Source organism: Petaurus breviceps, unplaced genomic scaffold (assembly GCF_028583685.1).
Source record: "Petaurus breviceps papuanus isolate PSGF00001 unplaced genomic scaffold, PetGlider_PUasm1.0 188, whole genome shotgun sequence".
Taxonomy (NCBI): Eukaryota; Metazoa; Chordata; class Mammalia; order Diprotodontia; family Petauridae; genus Petaurus; species Petaurus breviceps.
Genome location: NW_027185804.1, coordinates 42,328,226 through 42,345,074, shown reverse-complemented (window position 1 = coordinate 42,345,074; position 16,849 = coordinate 42,328,226). Strand labels below are relative to the sequence as shown.

The 16,849-nt window shown below is 38.3% G+C and overlaps 2 protein-coding genes and 1 pseudogene across 2 annotated transcripts; 2 read left to right on the top strand and 1 right to left on the bottom strand.

Moving 5' to 3' along the window:
* Nucleotides 1-2,048: 2,048 nt before the first annotated feature.
* Nucleotides 2,049-3,419, bottom strand: LOC138163623 (mitochondrial enolase superfamily member 1 pseudogene; annotated as a pseudogene).
* Nucleotides 3,420-4,823: 1,404 nt separating this feature from the next.
* Nucleotides 4,824-5,765, top strand: LOC138163625 (olfactory receptor 5AP2-like). The gene has a single exon (XM_069091063.1). It carries the CDS (start codon nt 4,824-4,826, stop codon nt 5,763-5,765), a length of 942 nt encoding a protein of 313 aa, XP_068947164.1.
* Nucleotides 5,766-11,853: 6,088 nt separating this feature from the next.
* Nucleotides 11,854-12,810, top strand: LOC138163924 (olfactory receptor 5M10-like). The gene has a single exon (XM_069091655.1). The coding sequence runs from the start codon at nt 11,854-11,856 to the stop codon at nt 12,808-12,810; it is 957 nt and encodes a 318-aa protein (XP_068947756.1).
* The last annotated feature ends 4,039 nt before the right edge of the window (nt 12,811-16,849 follow it).

Below are 16,849 nucleotides of genomic sequence, written 5' to 3'. Positions count from 1 at the left end.
CACACACACACACACACACACACACACACACACACACACACACACACTTCTTGATCATTCAAACAAAACAAAAAATCCTCACTAGAACCTATCATCCCAACAGCTAAAATCTCTATGTCTCCTCTTTTTTTTTTTCAGCTCAGCACCTTAAAGAAGCTGTCTACACTTGGTGCATCCACTTTCCCACCTCCCACTTTCTTTTAAACAATCTGATTTTTGGCTTTTTCATTCAACTGAAATGTCTCTTTCTAAAGCCAAATCTGATGGTGTTTTATAACCCTTATCCATTTCAATCTCTTTATAGCAGGGTACACTGCTGGTCACTCTCTTCTCCTGGACTCTTGACTCCTCATTCTCCTTCACTCTACACAGCTACTCACTTATCGAATCCTTGTAATTCTACCTCTAAAATATCTTTCCTAGATACTCCCTTGTCTCTATTAAAAAATCACTACCTTAGTTCTGGCCTTCAGAAATTTTCACTGGGACTATTATAATTTTCTTGTAGTTTTTCTCCATGCTGCAAATCTCACCTCTTTTCAATTCATCTTTTGCAGAGATGCCAAACTAATTTCGCTACAAAACAATTTTATAAGTCACTCCTCTACTCAACAATCTTCAGCCACTCCCTGTTATTGAAAGATGTTTGTCATTTAAAGTGCTTCACAACCTGGTTCCAATCTCCCTTTCCAGCCATATTGCACATTAACCCCTTCCCCATGTGCTCTTCAGTTCAGCCAACATGACCTTGCTGTTCGTTTATACAATGCTCCTTCTAGCATCTCCACACCTTTGCACTAGCTAACTCTTCCTTTTTCCTCATGAATTGAATACATTTCTTCATCTCCATCTCTTGAAATTTCTAGTTTCTCTCAAGGTCCAATTCTAATGCCACCTTCTACATGACATCTTGCCTAAATTGTACACACACACACACACACACACACACACATACACACACACACACCGCATTCCCTGCCTATTAAGGTCTTCCTCCAAACTCACTTTGTATTTACTTTGAATCTCCCTCTCTCTCTCTCTCCTTCTCTCTCTCTCTCTCTCTCTCTCTCTCTCTCTCTCTCTCTCTCTCTGTCTCTCTCTCTCTCTCTCTGTCTCTCTCTCTCTCTCTTTCTCCTCTTTCTCCCTTCTTTTTTTTTAAGATACACTTGGCCTTTTATTCACACAAGAAGTTTTAAAACAAGTGGGAGTTTTTCTTAGCATAAAATTCAAGTGATCAATACTCCAATATGGAGCACAACTGTGGAAATTCCCAATTATTTCTCAAGCTCTTTTGTTATGGTTTAATTAGTGAATTGTGATGAATCCATCTAGACCTGGCTGATTTACCCATTCAAATTGTTACTTATGGAGATATTGTGACTTTTTTTAAGTCCCATGGCACATAGTTCTTGAGAGATACATGTTAAAAGAATGAAAAGGGATCAGTTTTCCCTCACTTGCTTTTCCTAGTAAACATCTTAAAAACAGATTTTCCAATAAACAGAGATCAGGGGGAGCTGCCCCAAAACTCCTTTTGATATCTCTGTGTTCTCATCTCGCCCTTGTTCCATATCACCAGGGATTTCAGGGCTTGTTTTTTTTGTTGTTACATTTGTAGGAATAGCAAAGAATAATAAACATTATGACATAAAATTTCTTAAAACACAGTTTTAACCTGTGAGTGCAATACTACATGAAAGCATTAGCATACATGATAGTCTACTTTTTCTTTAAGAAAATAATCTGGGGCAGCTAGGTGGTTCAGTGAATAGCACACTGGCTGTGGAGTCAGGAGGACTCAAGTTCAAATCTAGTCTCAGACACTTGACCAAATTACTAGCTATGTGACCTTGGGCAAGTCACTTAACTCCAGTTGCCTTGCCTTCCCCCCTCAAAAAAATTAGAAAATAACTACAGAATATGGCTCAGATCATTGAGGATGATACCTGAGATATTTATCTGAATAGTGGTCTTGATGGTGATTTGGATAATACTGTTACTTTGATATGTCAAATCAGACAAGCTTCCCTCCCCTGTCCCTCATTAAAAATTCATTCATACAAGGGGAAAAAACCATACTAAGGCTAAGGACTTAATTTTACTGATCAGCCATGAGTTTCTGCCAAACTTCACCCTCTGGAAACTGATGCTTCTTTACAGACTCTTCCTTCATTTCCGTGGAATAGCCAGCATCCTTAGGAGGCACGTAAGAGGCTTTTTTGATTACTACAAGATACTTGAAGTGTTCATGCAGATGAGCTACATATTCACACATCCTGTTTTCAAGGCTCCCAGATACTGAAATATAGTCCAATATTATTAAATGCTATACCAACTCACAAAGGCCAATTCCTCCAGCATGGGGACAAACAAGAATTTGAAATTTTTTGGCCATCAGTAACACAGAGACATTTTCATTGACACTTCCCAGTCTGCAGCTGTCAATCTGGAGAAACTGTAGGGCACCAGCCTGCAGGAGCTGTTTAAATATCACTCTATTGTGGCACTATTCTCCTGTTGCAACACCAATTCCTAATGGGGCTAAGGCCTTAGAGATGGTGGCATGTCCAAGAATATCATCAGGGGAGGTTGGCTCCTCAATCCACAATGGCTTAAATTCTGCCAACTTCAACATACACTCCACTGCTTCTGGCACATTCCATTGCTGGTTGGCATCCACCATCAAAATCTTTTCAGGCCCAATCATGTCTTATAAGTTTGCATCTACAAATGTCATCTTTAAGATCAGCACCAACTTTTACTTTAAACCTTGTCCAACCCTCCTTCAGCGCTTCACTGCATAACTGCTTCAACTGCTGGTCAGAGTAATCCAGTGAGGCACAGGAGGTTGTACATGCAGGGTAGCCACACTCCAATATCTGTTTTTCTCTTTCCTTTTTACCAGTGCTTCATTTCTGCAGTATTTCATAGGCTTCCTCTTCAGTTAAGGCATCTGTGATGTACCTGAAATCTATGCAAGATAACAGCTGCTTCGGGTCCACGTCAACAAGTAATTTCCAAAGGGGCCTTCCTTCCTGCTTGGCCCACAAGTCCCACGAGGCACTCAAAACAGCTGCTGTAGCCAAACGCACAACACCTTTCTCTGGACCAATCCATCTGAGCTGTCCATCACTAGTGAGCTGCCTGTAGAATCCTCTGAAGTTTCTGACAATATCTCCCAGGTCTTTATTAAGCACATGATGGGAAAGTGCATTTACGGCACAGACAACTTTGGTCCCTTTGCCCAAAGTAAAGGTGATTCCGTATCCCTTCAGTCCATCCTTTGTATCAGTCTCTATTATGACATAGGCTGCAGAATAATATGGGTCAGTGTGCATGGCATCGGACCCGTGGCCTCCAAGAGAGGTAGGGAAACACATGTCGTGGACCGACAGCCTGGTGACACGATCTCCAACCATATTCCTTCAGTTCTTGGTGCGCGCTGGAGACATAGTACAACTCCTGGAGAGGGGGGAGGAGAGGACCTCTTTCTCCCTTCTTTCTCTACTTCTCCTTTCTTGCTTCCTTCTCTCTCTTCTCTTTGTTGCACTCTCTCTTTGCCCCCTTTCTCCTATATATCATATAATAATATACATACATGTATTCTAATTCCTACTTGTGAAATTTACTAAGAGTGATATTATGGGCAAATAATTTAACATCTCTTTACCTATAATATACATCCCCTGAGAGCATGACCTATCTCACATTTGTCCTCATATACTCAGCTCACAGCACAGTACTTGGCACTTAGCTGATTGATGTAGAAACAAGTTTTCTTTATACTAAATCTAGTGTGTTATCCTTCAAGTTAGACTGCACTTATAGCTGTGAATAAGGCCTTGAATCCAGGTGTGGTGCCTCAAAGACCAATTCTCTGCCCTCAGTATATACCACCATGCCAAAAATAGTCAGTGAAAGCAATGAGCCAGAGAAAATAAATTTAAATGGTTAATTGGTGATATGTGGATCAAATAGCTTTTAAAGTGAAAGGTGTTTTGGGTTTTGTTTTGTCTTTTTTTTTTTACTTCTCCATTTTTATCTTGTTAGAGCATGATGTGTGTGTAGAAGGTATATGAAAAAAATATAAATGAGAGAAGATGATGAAAATTATAAAAACACTGAAAGAAGTTGTATCTACCCTGGTGATGTTAAGGAACATGACTGATTGTATCTTGTTCAATAAGGAGAAGTCATGAGAGATACTACTTGTCACCAGACTGGCCACTGTCGTGAAAGCCAATTTGACTAAAATCTAGCTTAGTCTGATCAAACCAATTTTAATTCCACTCATTCTCACCTGAAACTGCCTTAAGAGCAATGGATTTAGGTTACATCTTTAAAAATACACAGGAAAACATCCCATAAAATGTTGGCATTTATGTGTGTATGTGTGTGTGAACAATGGAAATTAACTAGAAACTTCTCTTTCCTTTTTTGAGACTAGAATAAATGAAGGCCATTTTTACTTTTCTGAGATGACTTGGATGTTCTGTCCTGCATGGATGAGAAAGGATAGACTTGTTAACATATCATTGCAGGCTTTAGACTGAGAAGAGACATCTGAGTTATCTAGGCAAAGCCCCTATGTCTTACAGAGACAGAGACCGATGCCCCCAAAGCTGAAGGAATTTGTCCTAACATCATACCAGTAGAAAAATGATAGAACCAGGATTCAAACTCAGGTCCTCAAACTCACAGTTCAATATTCTTTGTAATTCTCCATTCTGGCTACCCTCTCCCCATTTCTCCTTCTCTAATTGAGTTATTTCTGTGCCTCATTTCTTTCTTTATCCATCAGGAGACATCCTTCTTCTGAGGGAATGGTTTGGAGTAATCACAGCACAGTTACCCACTTCATTCTCCTGGGATTCACTGATAAGTCAGAGCTGCAACCCATTCTCTTTGGGGTTTTCTTCTTGGTCTATGTGATCAGTGTAATGGGCAACCTAGGGATGATCCTGTTGATTGGACTCGATTCACAATTACACACCCCAATGTACTTTTTTCTGGGCAACTTGTCCTTTGTTGACTTCTGTTACTCCTCTGTAATCACACCCAACATGCTCATCAACTTCTGGGTGGAGAAGCCAGTCATTTCATGGAGTGGTTGTGCCACTCAATTTTTCTTCTTTGGTTCCTTTGCTGGCATTGAGGGTTTTCTACTAGCTGTGATGGCATATGATCGCTATGTGGCAATCTGCATCCCACTGCTATATACCACCACCATGTCCCAGAGGTTCAACATCATACTGGTGTCAGGCACCTACCTGGCAGGTTTTGCCAATGCAGCAATACACACAACTTTAACTTTTAAGCTGTCCTTCTGTCGCTCTAATGTCATCAACCATTTCTTTTGTGATACTCCACCTCTCTTGAAACTCTCATGCTCAGATACCCATGTGAATGAGTTAGTCATTTTTGCTTTCGCCAGTTTTAATGAATTGAGTTGCCTCTTGACTATCCTTGTCTCTTATCTATATGTCATTGTTGCCATTCTGAGGATACGTTCAGCTGAGGGAAGATACAAAGCTTTCTCCACTTGTGCCTCCCATCTGATGGCTGTCACCATCTTCTTCGGGACTATTCTCTTCATGTACCTGCGCCCAAGCTCCAGCTATTCAATGGACCAAGATAAAGTGGTGTCTGTGTTCTACACAGTGGTGATCCCCATGCTGAACCCCCTGATCTATAGTGTGAGGAACAAAGAGGTGAAAGCTGCTTTTAGGAAGGTCATTGGACAAATATCTTCATCCACTTTTTAGTGTGGTTTTAGAAAAATTTCATTTTAGAGTTGGAAAGGATGAGAGTAGGACCAAGAACTAGAATGTCACATGCCAGAGATCAGAGTGGGCATATAACATAGAATATCAAAACTAGAATGGAAATTAAACCTGGGAGCATAGAATGATAGGGGTGGTTTGGTTTCATAGTGGATTGAGTGTTGTCCCTGGAGTCAGAAGGATCCAAATTCAGATCTTGACTTAGATTCTAATTAACTGTGTGATACAGGCATGTTGCCCATCCTCTGCCAGACTCGATTTCCTTATCTGTAAAATGGAAATAACAATAACAGCCACCTCACAGAGTGCTTATGAGAATCAAGTGGAATAACATATAAAGTGTCTGCAAACTTTAAAACATTATAAAAATGGTAGGTTTTTTGGTTAATGATAGAGCTAGAAAGCAATTGAGAAGGTAGAACATATAATTCCAGATCTCAAAGGGACTGTTGAAACTGGAGTAAAGGTTACTTGAATTGGAGGAGATTTTAGATCAAAAAGGAAAGAATGTGAGCTCTGAAATGATGCACAGAACATGCATGGCAGAACAATGACGTTGGGTTTAATGGGACTCAATGGAAGAAATGGTTGGATTAGAAATCTCCTATCATTCTACTGGCCATAATATTTTAGTTTCTAGTAATCTATTATACCAATGTTTCAAAGGCATTCATGATACAGTGAGAAAAATTTGGGACTGAAAATATGGGAAACCTGATTTCTAATCAATTTTCACTTGGGTAACATTGGGTCAGTCATATTTTCTCAATGAGTTTTCAGAAAATCATTGTTACAATTCAGATTTTGCTTCTATCTTTTGTAAATTATAATTTTATACATTTCATTGTGTGACTTCCTTCAATACTTCTTGGATCAATGAATATGTCAGTATGCACACTCCTGTCAACAAAACAGATAAAACTATGTTTCAAAGTAAATAAAGAATCTTCACGAGTTTCTCTAGCTAGAAACTTCATATCCTGTAGACAGAAAATTATCTCTGAAAATAATGGCTAGCATTTAAATATTATCTCATGAGAAATTCACAAGAATGCTAAAGGTAGGTAATATTAATACCCTTTTTTTAGAGAGGAGGAAATGAAGGCCAAGAGAAATTAAGTAACATGCATAGCTAGTAAGTGTTTGAGGCAGGATTTTAATTTAGTTCTTCCTAACTCTAAGTCCCACACTATAACCACTTAACTGCTTGAAGTTATTCAATCTTGGACAATAGATCTCCATTAATCACTAGTACAATACTTGAAGTCTTTCCTGCTTGGAAGGGGACAGGAAAATTCATTCTGGAGACAAAATCTTTGAGGACAGAAGATCAATTCCATGGCACAAGGAGGCATAAGAATAGGACCTTGGTGGGCCACTTTAATTCTTTTATAGAAATGAAATGATTTTATAGTGTTTATCTCAATCACTGGCTTGCCTACTTGTTTTCCTGCTTGGGTGGAGAGGTCAACAAAGAAAATTACCTGCTACACTTAAAAATAAATGATAAGATGCTATTTTCAAATACATTTATCAAGAAAGGACATATTTCTATTGTTTGCTACTTAGGAATAAGGCCTACACACTTCCCTAGGTTGGACAGAGAATCTGTTTGGATTAGCTGAGGGACTTGGTTCCTCCCTTTGGTGACTAAATAAAATCCTCCAGCGATTTAGAATCAGAGACTCAGGTGTCTGATAACAGAGAGGAAAAAGAGGCATTGCTGAGAAGGAATTGCTTGTGGTAGGGAAATAGGGTAGGTAGAGGGAGAAATTTGATCTTGTCCTTGATATCTTCCCTCTCCACCTCCCTTCCCCTTGACTGGCATCTTAACACCATCCCTAGGACAACAGCAACTGGCAGCATCATCTGCTCTGGAAGTCAAGAATAGGCTGGAGACCAAGACTAAATGAAGTTTCAAGTTTCTACAAAGAAAAGCTTTACCATACCAGAAGCTATACCGGTCCAGAAGACTGCAGCAATAGGATTTCTGAATGCTGTAAGCTACTCTTTTTCTACATGTAGTTTCTAGTGCTGGGCCCATTTTCCTGTTGACTCTATTTGGATTCATGGGAGACTGTCATAAACTTTTGGGTGAGATTTTATGTATCAACTAATAAATAATTATTTCAAAAGCTTATTGAGGTTGGTGGCCATATGACATCAAATGATAATCACAGAGGGAAACTGATCTGGGATCATGAATTGTACTACTAGAAACACCACCTTATTTAATATCCTTCAGGTATATCCTGAACTATGACTATGAAGGGATAGGTCGCTACATTCTAGAGAGCCAATTTGCCCATTAATGGTGATTGTGAGAATATTTCCAGAGTCTACATGACTATCCTGTATTCAGCGTTAACAGTTTTAAAAACAAGTGATTCTCGTGAAATGTTTTTTTTTTACATTGCATTTGTATGTCACAATCCACCTTCACTTAAGTCATCAAAGGATTTTTAAATAAGAATGAACAAATGAATATAATTATTTGCTAAGTATTCATTGATTGCCAAATATGTGAATATTCTTTGTTAAACACTATAAATGAGATGAAAATGAAAGAGTACCTCTTCTCAGGCAATTTACCCTTTAGTTTTTTTTTTTTTTTTCCTATCACTTTCCTCTGTGATGATATATGAAGGATATCTCAAATAGGATGGGTCTGTCATTAACCAGTAGTCCTTTGGATTTACATAATACAATGAAAACAAATCTGGGTTCTTGAAAGAAGCTAGGCTCAAATCCAAGTCTGATATTTACTACTAGTTTGACTTTAAGGAAGTCACTTAATTTAACTGGGCTTTGGTTTCCATATGCGTAAAATGATAGAAGCAGTGTCAGTTTCTAATGTCCTTCTAGTTTTGAATGTGCAAAGCTATTATAGTCAATCTTCCAGCAAGTTTTGATCTGGCTACCTGGAAAAGGGGTCTAAGTCATTGAAGATTCTGGAAATTTCTTTATATTTTAGGAAGAGAGGAAACCACATGAGATCAGGACTGAAAGGCATGAATTTCAGGGGCGGCTAGGTGGCGTAGTGAGTAAAGCACTGGCCCAGGAGTCAGGAGGACCAGAGTTCGGTTCTGGCCTCAGACACTTAACACCCACCCACACACACAAAAACTAGCCGTGTAACCTTGGGCAAGTTACTTAACCCTAATTGCCCTCCAAAAGGCAAAAAAAAAAAAAAAAAAACAAAAAAAAAAAAAAAAAGTGAAAAGCTAAAAAAAAAAAAGAGAAAGGAATGAATTTCTTCCTATAACTGGAATTTTAAGGATCTCTGAAAAAGAGGAGAGAGCAGTTGGAGAGGAGGGAGGTGATTTCTCCTCCTCTACATTCCAGCTAAACAACGGAAGCCAGTGCAGAAACATTTGCATATTCCTTCCTCAAGCCCAAATCACCAAGGAAGACTAAGAATTGAAAATAAACAGAATATTGGCAAGATACAAGACTGTTTTTGGTTTGTTTTTTAATCACAAGTTGTCAGTAAGGTGGTGGAAGGGCTTAGGAAAAAAACAAACTCTGAAGAACTCTCAGTCCTTACCCATGGCCCCAGGCTAACTTTTGACAGAAAAAAAGTCTTAAAATAAAAAGCAATATCACCTATTACCTGCCACTCCCTCTGAACAGTACTAGTAGAGTCAGAATTCTAGTAATATGCTTGCATTCCTACTCTTGGAGGCATTTACTCTCATTTAGGTTGAGCTAAGTCTCCACTCTGAGACCTTCCTGTAAACAAAGCCAACCTGGGCTATATTGACTGCCAAAAGTATCTTCTGCTATACTTGCATCCCTCACAGAGATTTATGTTGAGTTAGATCATGAAGGGTTAAAAAAATAAAAAAGAACAAAGGGGGTCTCCTTGTCTGGATTGCTGAGGGCAGCTGGAGTGTCATGACCAGCAAAGGACATTCATAACAACAGAAATGAAGTGAATGGTGGTTCATTATGAAAACCAAACTTGGTCCTGGAGAACTGAGTAAATGAATCACTATCCCTTCATTGTATAATTGAAGAATATTAAGGAGGGAACTTCATGTATATGGTTAGACTCAGCAGATTCTTTGGTTAGTTTTGCTGAATTGCTTTTATTTTTAATTTCACTTTTATGTTTGTTGGATGAAAGAAAATACATTTAATTAAATTTAAAGTATTTTTAAAAGTTAGCTTAAATCAACATTTTATTGTTAATTTACAATTAAAATTACTGGTTGACATTGTTCAAAAATTAAATTATTTGAAAAAAATTACAAAATTTACAAAATAAAATATTTGTGTTTTGGAGAGGGAAGAGATGTTATATAAAAAGAATGGAAATTGATAATATAATTTGCATGTAAAATAAAATACATTTCAATTTCTCTTCTGCAAGACTAGTTTCAGCTACCTCAGTGCATCAATAATTTATTGCTTGCTATGTAACTGGCACCATGTCAGACACTGAGATTACAAAGAAAGGTCAAGGCTGGAAGGAGGGGTGAGGATTAGGGAGAATTCAGTTCTCATAAAAAAAAAAAATTCTAGATGCCCTTGAGATGTTACATGATTTAAGGGTTTAATTCCCAAGGGATGCAATTGGAGCATACATCCTTCAGGGAACTCACACAAGAAAGACATAATGATATAAAATTCTCTTCTTCTTTATCATAGCATCCTAGAACCTTAGTTCTGAAAGGGATCTTAGCATGTTTTACATATTCCAACCCAATGCAGTTAAACTTTTTAGAACATTTGACACATGATCCTCGAGCCTCTCCCCTTGGTCTGAAAATAAAACCTGGGAAACTGAGTGTGCAGAAACTATACTACTGTCAAAGGTAGGAAATTATCTACTTGTTAAGATTCTAAGACCAAAATACTCACTTCGAGTTTACAAACCCATTGCATTACACTGAGGAAAAAGTATGGATGCTTAGAAATATATGAGAAATATAAAAGAAATACATTTATTAAATACCTACTATGTTTCAAGAACTTCACTAGTGAGTAAGAATCACTAGTGGACCCATCTTTGCACTTAGGGTCACAATTTCATTTACATTTTATAAACTTCATCTTCATGGAATCTTATCTTTTCATAGCCTTGAGATTGTGTTTAACCATATTCTCCACTATAGCTCTAAACTATAATTAAATGAGAATATCCTAGTCTAATCTCAGAACTCTGTCCAGCTGCAGATTCCATATTTGCCAAAGCCTCCATGTAACCTGGTTTTAATAAATGGACTAATTTAACTCAAAGTAACACAACTAGAGAAACAAAGAATGATAGAGTTGGAAAAACCCTTAAGATAATATCACAGTTAGGAAAAAAAAAGAAAAAAAATAATTATAATATGTCAGAGCTATAAGGGACATTTGAACATAGGATTTTAAAGCTAGAAGTGAGTTTTTAAGTCATCTGGACCATCAGCATCATTTCAAAGATGGTATGAAACAACAGAGTCAATTAATGGTACAGAAGGAATGGGGATGACTTCTTTATTCTGCATTAAAAAAAATAATTGGAGTTCAGTCCAGACAGTACTGATACAGAGTAGTGTTTTGACAAGCCCATACTATGCACTTTCATTTAAAATATAATACCTAGAGATCCACCTTGCCCTACTGGAAAGTCAGAGGGAGGATGGGGCAGGATATAGGAGAGAGAGCAGACTGGGATAGGGGGTATACGGTGGGACTGATGTTTTGGGGTGGTGGGTAGGGGAAAGACAGGGAGAAAATATGCAACTCAAAATCTTGTGGCAATGAATGATATTTAACTAAAAAACAAAGGCAAAATTTAATTTAAAATATAATACCTATTTTCATCCCTTTAGAAAATTTACACAAAGAAGAAAAAGGTAGGGAAAGAAGGAAGAACAAAAAAAGAAGGAAAAGAGGGAGGGAGAAAAAAGAAAAAAACCAAGAGACAGAGATCGACCAAAAGAAAAAGAAGGAAGCTAAACAGCTATCCAAAAAGTTGATGGTGATGGGTGAAGGATCCCAGAATGATATAAACATTAATTAAATCCTTTCTCATATGCTTGCTAATGGGTACACCACTCACTTGACAGGACATGAGAAAATGCCTCCTATAAACCACACTGAGGTAACTGAATTCATTCTCCTGGGACTAACTGAGGATCCAGAACTGCAGAAGATCCTTTTCATGGTCTTCCTAGTGATCTACATCATCACTCTGGTGGGCAATCTGGGCATGATCATGCTGATCCATAACAGTCCCCGACTCCACACTCCCATGTACTTTTTCCTCAGTCATCTCTCCTTTGTCGATTTATGCTACTCCTCCAACATCACTCCTCAGATGCTAGTCCATTTCCTCTCAGACAGGAAGGCCATCTCCTATGCAGGATGTTTCACCCAGTGTCTTTCCTTTATTGCCCTCGTGATCACTGAGTTTTACATCCTTGCCTCAATGGCTATTGATCGCTATGTGGCCATCAGCAGCCCTCTGCATTACAGCACCAAAATGAACCAGAATGTCTGCCTCTGCCTGGTCATTGTTCCCTATGTCTACGGCTTCCTGAATGGCCTTTCCCAGTCCTTACTGACCTTCCACTTATCCTTCTGTGGACCCAATGAAATTAACCACTTTTATTGTGCTGACCCTCCTCTCCTGTTACTGGCCTGCTCTGAAGTCTATGTCAAAAAATTGGCCATGTTCATAGTGGCTGGCTTTACTCTCTCAAGCTCTCTCTTTACAATTCTCTGTTCTTATGTTTTCATCTTTGCTGCCATTTTGAGAATCCGATCTGCTGAAGGCAGACATAAGGCCTTCTCTACTTGTGCATCTCATCTAATAGCAGTCACTCTGTTTTATGGGACCCTCTTCTGCATGTACTTAAGACCCCCTTCTGAGAAATCTGTGGAGGAATCCAAAACAATTGCTGTCTTTTACACTTTTGTGAGTCCCATGCTAAATCCCTTGATCTACAGCCTCAGAAACAAGGATGTTATTGAGGCTATGAATAAGATGTTCCAGAGAAAACACTTCATGAAAATGGCAGGATGTATTACATAGATGCATTGGATCATAGAAATTGTGTATTGAAAAGAAATTTAAATAAATAAACAATACCCGAGTCTTATCTTTCCATTTAACGAATCAGAAAACTATGGTTCAAATTCTGAAAGTCCCTTCCCTATGGTTATGAAACATGTAGCAGTAGTAAGTCCCCAAGGCAATTTTCTTATCCAAATCCCCTGAATCCAGAGTAAGCATAACTTTCATTACATTGTGATTTCCATCTTGTCCTTATAATTCCAATATAGGCAACAATGAGAAACCTGCCCTACTCCCTGGCACATAACACAATACAAAGGCACATAACAACCTCAAGAAAGTTCATTGTTGGTGGTGTTGATGGTGATGACAGTTATGATGACAAATGCTGCTGCTGCTGCTATTTCTTCTGGCAATTCTTTTCATAAGAAGCTCCATGACAAAGTGGACAGAGTGCTGCCTTGGACGTGAGAAGCAGTGAATTCAAGCTTTATCTCTTAAATATACTAGCTGTTTCATCTTATTCATTTAACACGTTATTGAATTATGCAGCTCTCCAATCTTGTAATTAGCAGATTGTGGCTTGGTAGAAGAAGTTCCCTTGTATGAGAGTTCCTTATATTAATGAAGTTGCAGGCCCAATCCCTGTCACTATTACCTAGATTTCTTTATACATTTCATTAAAATTTCCTAGGTGTTTATAATTTGGGAAGGGGATATAAAAAAATCATATACATATATTCATTTTCTTACAACAACCATAAGATATAGGTATTTTGTTATTTCCCATCTACATATGAGAAAACTGAGGCAGGCAGAGGTTAAAGTAACTTGTGTATGGTCACATAGGTAGTAAGTGTCTATAATGGGATTTGAACTTCTGGGAGTTTCCCTGAAACCAAGTCTATCACTCTAGCCACTATGTCACCTTCCTGCTTTTGTGTAGAGGGTGAACAGTCTTTGACATTTAAAATGTCCTAGTTCCTCAGTTTCTTCACCTGTAAAATGGGGAAACTAATTGAAATGGTGTGCTATTAAATGTTTAACAACCAGCTCTTTAGAAAGAAAAGTGTACACCATATACTTTTAAGTTCAATCTGCTTTATTGCTACCTTCTCTATCACTTTTTTTAGACAAGACAATCACGTATTACAACATGTCAAGCAAGCCCTTATTCATAGTATTTTATGATTTCCGAGGGAGAGATTCTCACATTGAAAATATTACAATCAGCTCTTATGAGCTCTCCATTACATCTGGCTCTAGAATATACCTATAGATCACCCACCTCATAGGACTAGGGTGAGAATCAAATAAGATAACATAAGTCAAATTCTTTACACTTAAAATAAAATCACTACATATATGCAGCTTGAGATTCCAAATATCGTGGTACATCCATGGGAGAAATAGCACAGTATTTTAAAGTTCTGTGGGCAGAGGTCTGTCCATTTTGGAATAGTATAAATGTCAGCTCTTATTTCCATCTGTCATTTCACCAAGAGATTTTTATGCTGGGAAGAAGTTATTCAAATGTATTTGCCTCACCGTTGCCTTATGCTTGCCTGTGGGACAGAAGGGGCAGGAAGTCTCATGCTTCAATGACTGAGTAATAAACTGACCCGAGAAACTTTAAGTGATTGTGTCCTTCTTGGTATCATGCTCCTGATCTTCTCACAAAAATGAAGAAAACAGAGAGAAAGCGGCTTACCCCAGGTAATAACAAGTAGTGAGTGTCATAAGAAGATTCGAAACCATGTCAGCTGCTTCGAACCCCCCCTGAAGCATGTCTTTATCCTGCCATTCTCCTTTCCTTGCTTACTAAGTCTATCACTATCCCTGATCCAGACTCTCTTGGTCTTGATCCTAGAGTGAACCAGTTCAAGTTTACATTGTCCTCTTTAAATCCCTTGTTCTTTTGTCCTTTAGCTACTCATATCTTGCCCAGTATCAACCTGGTTTTTGTCTGTCCCATCTGCCTTTTCTGCCGTAACTCCCATGCTTCTGAATGCTACTGGAGGAAGTCACGTAATAATACAGATTAGATTCATTACTGAGTTATGCTGTCTAATTTCAATAAGTCCAACCTCTAGATTCTGCTTGAAGACTTCAAAGGAGAGGGAACCCACCCTGTTTATTGTTTGTCCATTCCACTGTTGGTTAATTATAACTTAAAGAACAAATAACTTTCCCTCCCCTCCCCCAATCTCAAGTCTAAATTGTTTTTTCTGCAGCTTTTACTATTACTCCTGATTTGCTCCTTTTGGGCCAAATAGAACCCATCTGAACTTTCTTATTCACTACAATCCTTCAAACAATTGAAGAGAGTTTATATGTCCACTATCCATCTTTCCCTTCTACTCTTCTCTTCTCCAATCTAAACAACTCAAGCTCCTTTAATTTACCATAAAAAATATGGATTCAAGGATCTCCATTATACTAATTGTCCTCTTTAGACACCCTCCCCAGTTTTTCAATATCCTTCCTAAACTATGGTACCCCAAAGTGAACCCAATACTGCCAAAGTCAGAGTACACTGGAACTATGTCCTCCTTATTCTAGGGAGTTCTCCCTCTCTTAATGCAGCCCAAAATTGAGTTTTTATTTCTTTTTTAACCAACATATCTCCTGCTTATCCCTCAAAAACTTACAGGCCATGAAAACTACCAGATCTTTTTTTTTTTTTGCTTTTTTGGAGGGCAATTGGGTTTAAATGTTTTGCCCAAAGTCACACGGCTAGTAAGTGTGTCAAGTGTCTAAGGCCTGATTTGAACTCAGGTCCTCCTGACTCCAGGGACAGTGCTCTATTCACTGTGCCACCTAGCTGCCCCAAAGCAGTGAATGTGGGATTTGAATCCACAACTAATTTTTTTTGGTTTTTGTTTTTTTGGAGGGCAATTGGGGTTAAGTGACTTGCCCAAAATCACAGCTAGTAATTGTGTCGAGTGTCTGAGGCTGCAGATCTTTTTTAGAACAATGGTTACCTAATTTCCCTTCCCCCTCTATTGCATCTGTGATGTGCAAAGACTTAACATTCATCTTTATTGAATTTCTCCTCATTAGGTTTAATTCTATACTCTGTGAATTTTCTCTTCTACACTTGCTTTGTCTTTCAGGGAACAAGCCCTGATCCCCGGAGTGCTCTGCAGGAGACCTTCTGTAAAGCTGATAGTTAACTCTTAACTATGTTCGGATCCACAGAATTTTATTCTCATCGAGACCACACCTACCTCTATACTCCACAAGAAGGGTATGGGGTATTTTTGAAGAGCTTTGCCAAATTCTATATAAACAGACGCCTCACTTTTTATTTATCTAATTATTTAGTAATTTTGTCCAAAAAAGAAAAAGAAAATTAAGGTAAGGCTGGTGTGATTTGTTATATTTCTAAGTAGAATGCAAATTCCTTGAACAGAGACTGATTTATTTCGTTAGTTCTTTGAAAACCCAGGTTAGCCACATACCTTGAGTGTAATCATTACCATGTGATTTTTTTTGAAAAATGGAATTAACAGGATAAATGTTTTCTAGTATTTTAAAAGTTGCTGGTGGGGTAGCATCAGCAGACTAAACATTCTACTTTTCCTCAGAAGGTAGAGAAGTAGGAGCACTGGGTACCAGTAGTGAAAAGGAAAACTTCCTTACAATTAGAGCATTTCAAAATTCAAATAAAAAGCTAAATGGTATAGTGGATAAAGAGGTGGATCTGGAGTTAGGAAGATCTTGTTTATTCACTTATTTCACCCATGTCCAACTCTTCACGACCCCATTTGCAGTTTTCTTGGTGAAGATACTGGAGTGGATTGACAGCTCATTTCACAAATGAGGAAACAGGGGCCAAAAGAGTTAAGTGACTTTCCCAGGGTCACACAGTTAGGAAGTGTCTGGATCCATATTTGAATTCAGGTCTTCTTGACTCCAGGCCTGGTGCTCTATCCACTGCTCCACCTCAATAAACTGTTAAGTGCTATGTAATGCTCTTTGATGGCAAGTAGTAGTAGTAGTAGTAGTAGTAGTAGTAGTAGTAGTAGTAGTAGTAGTAGTAGTAGTAGTAGTA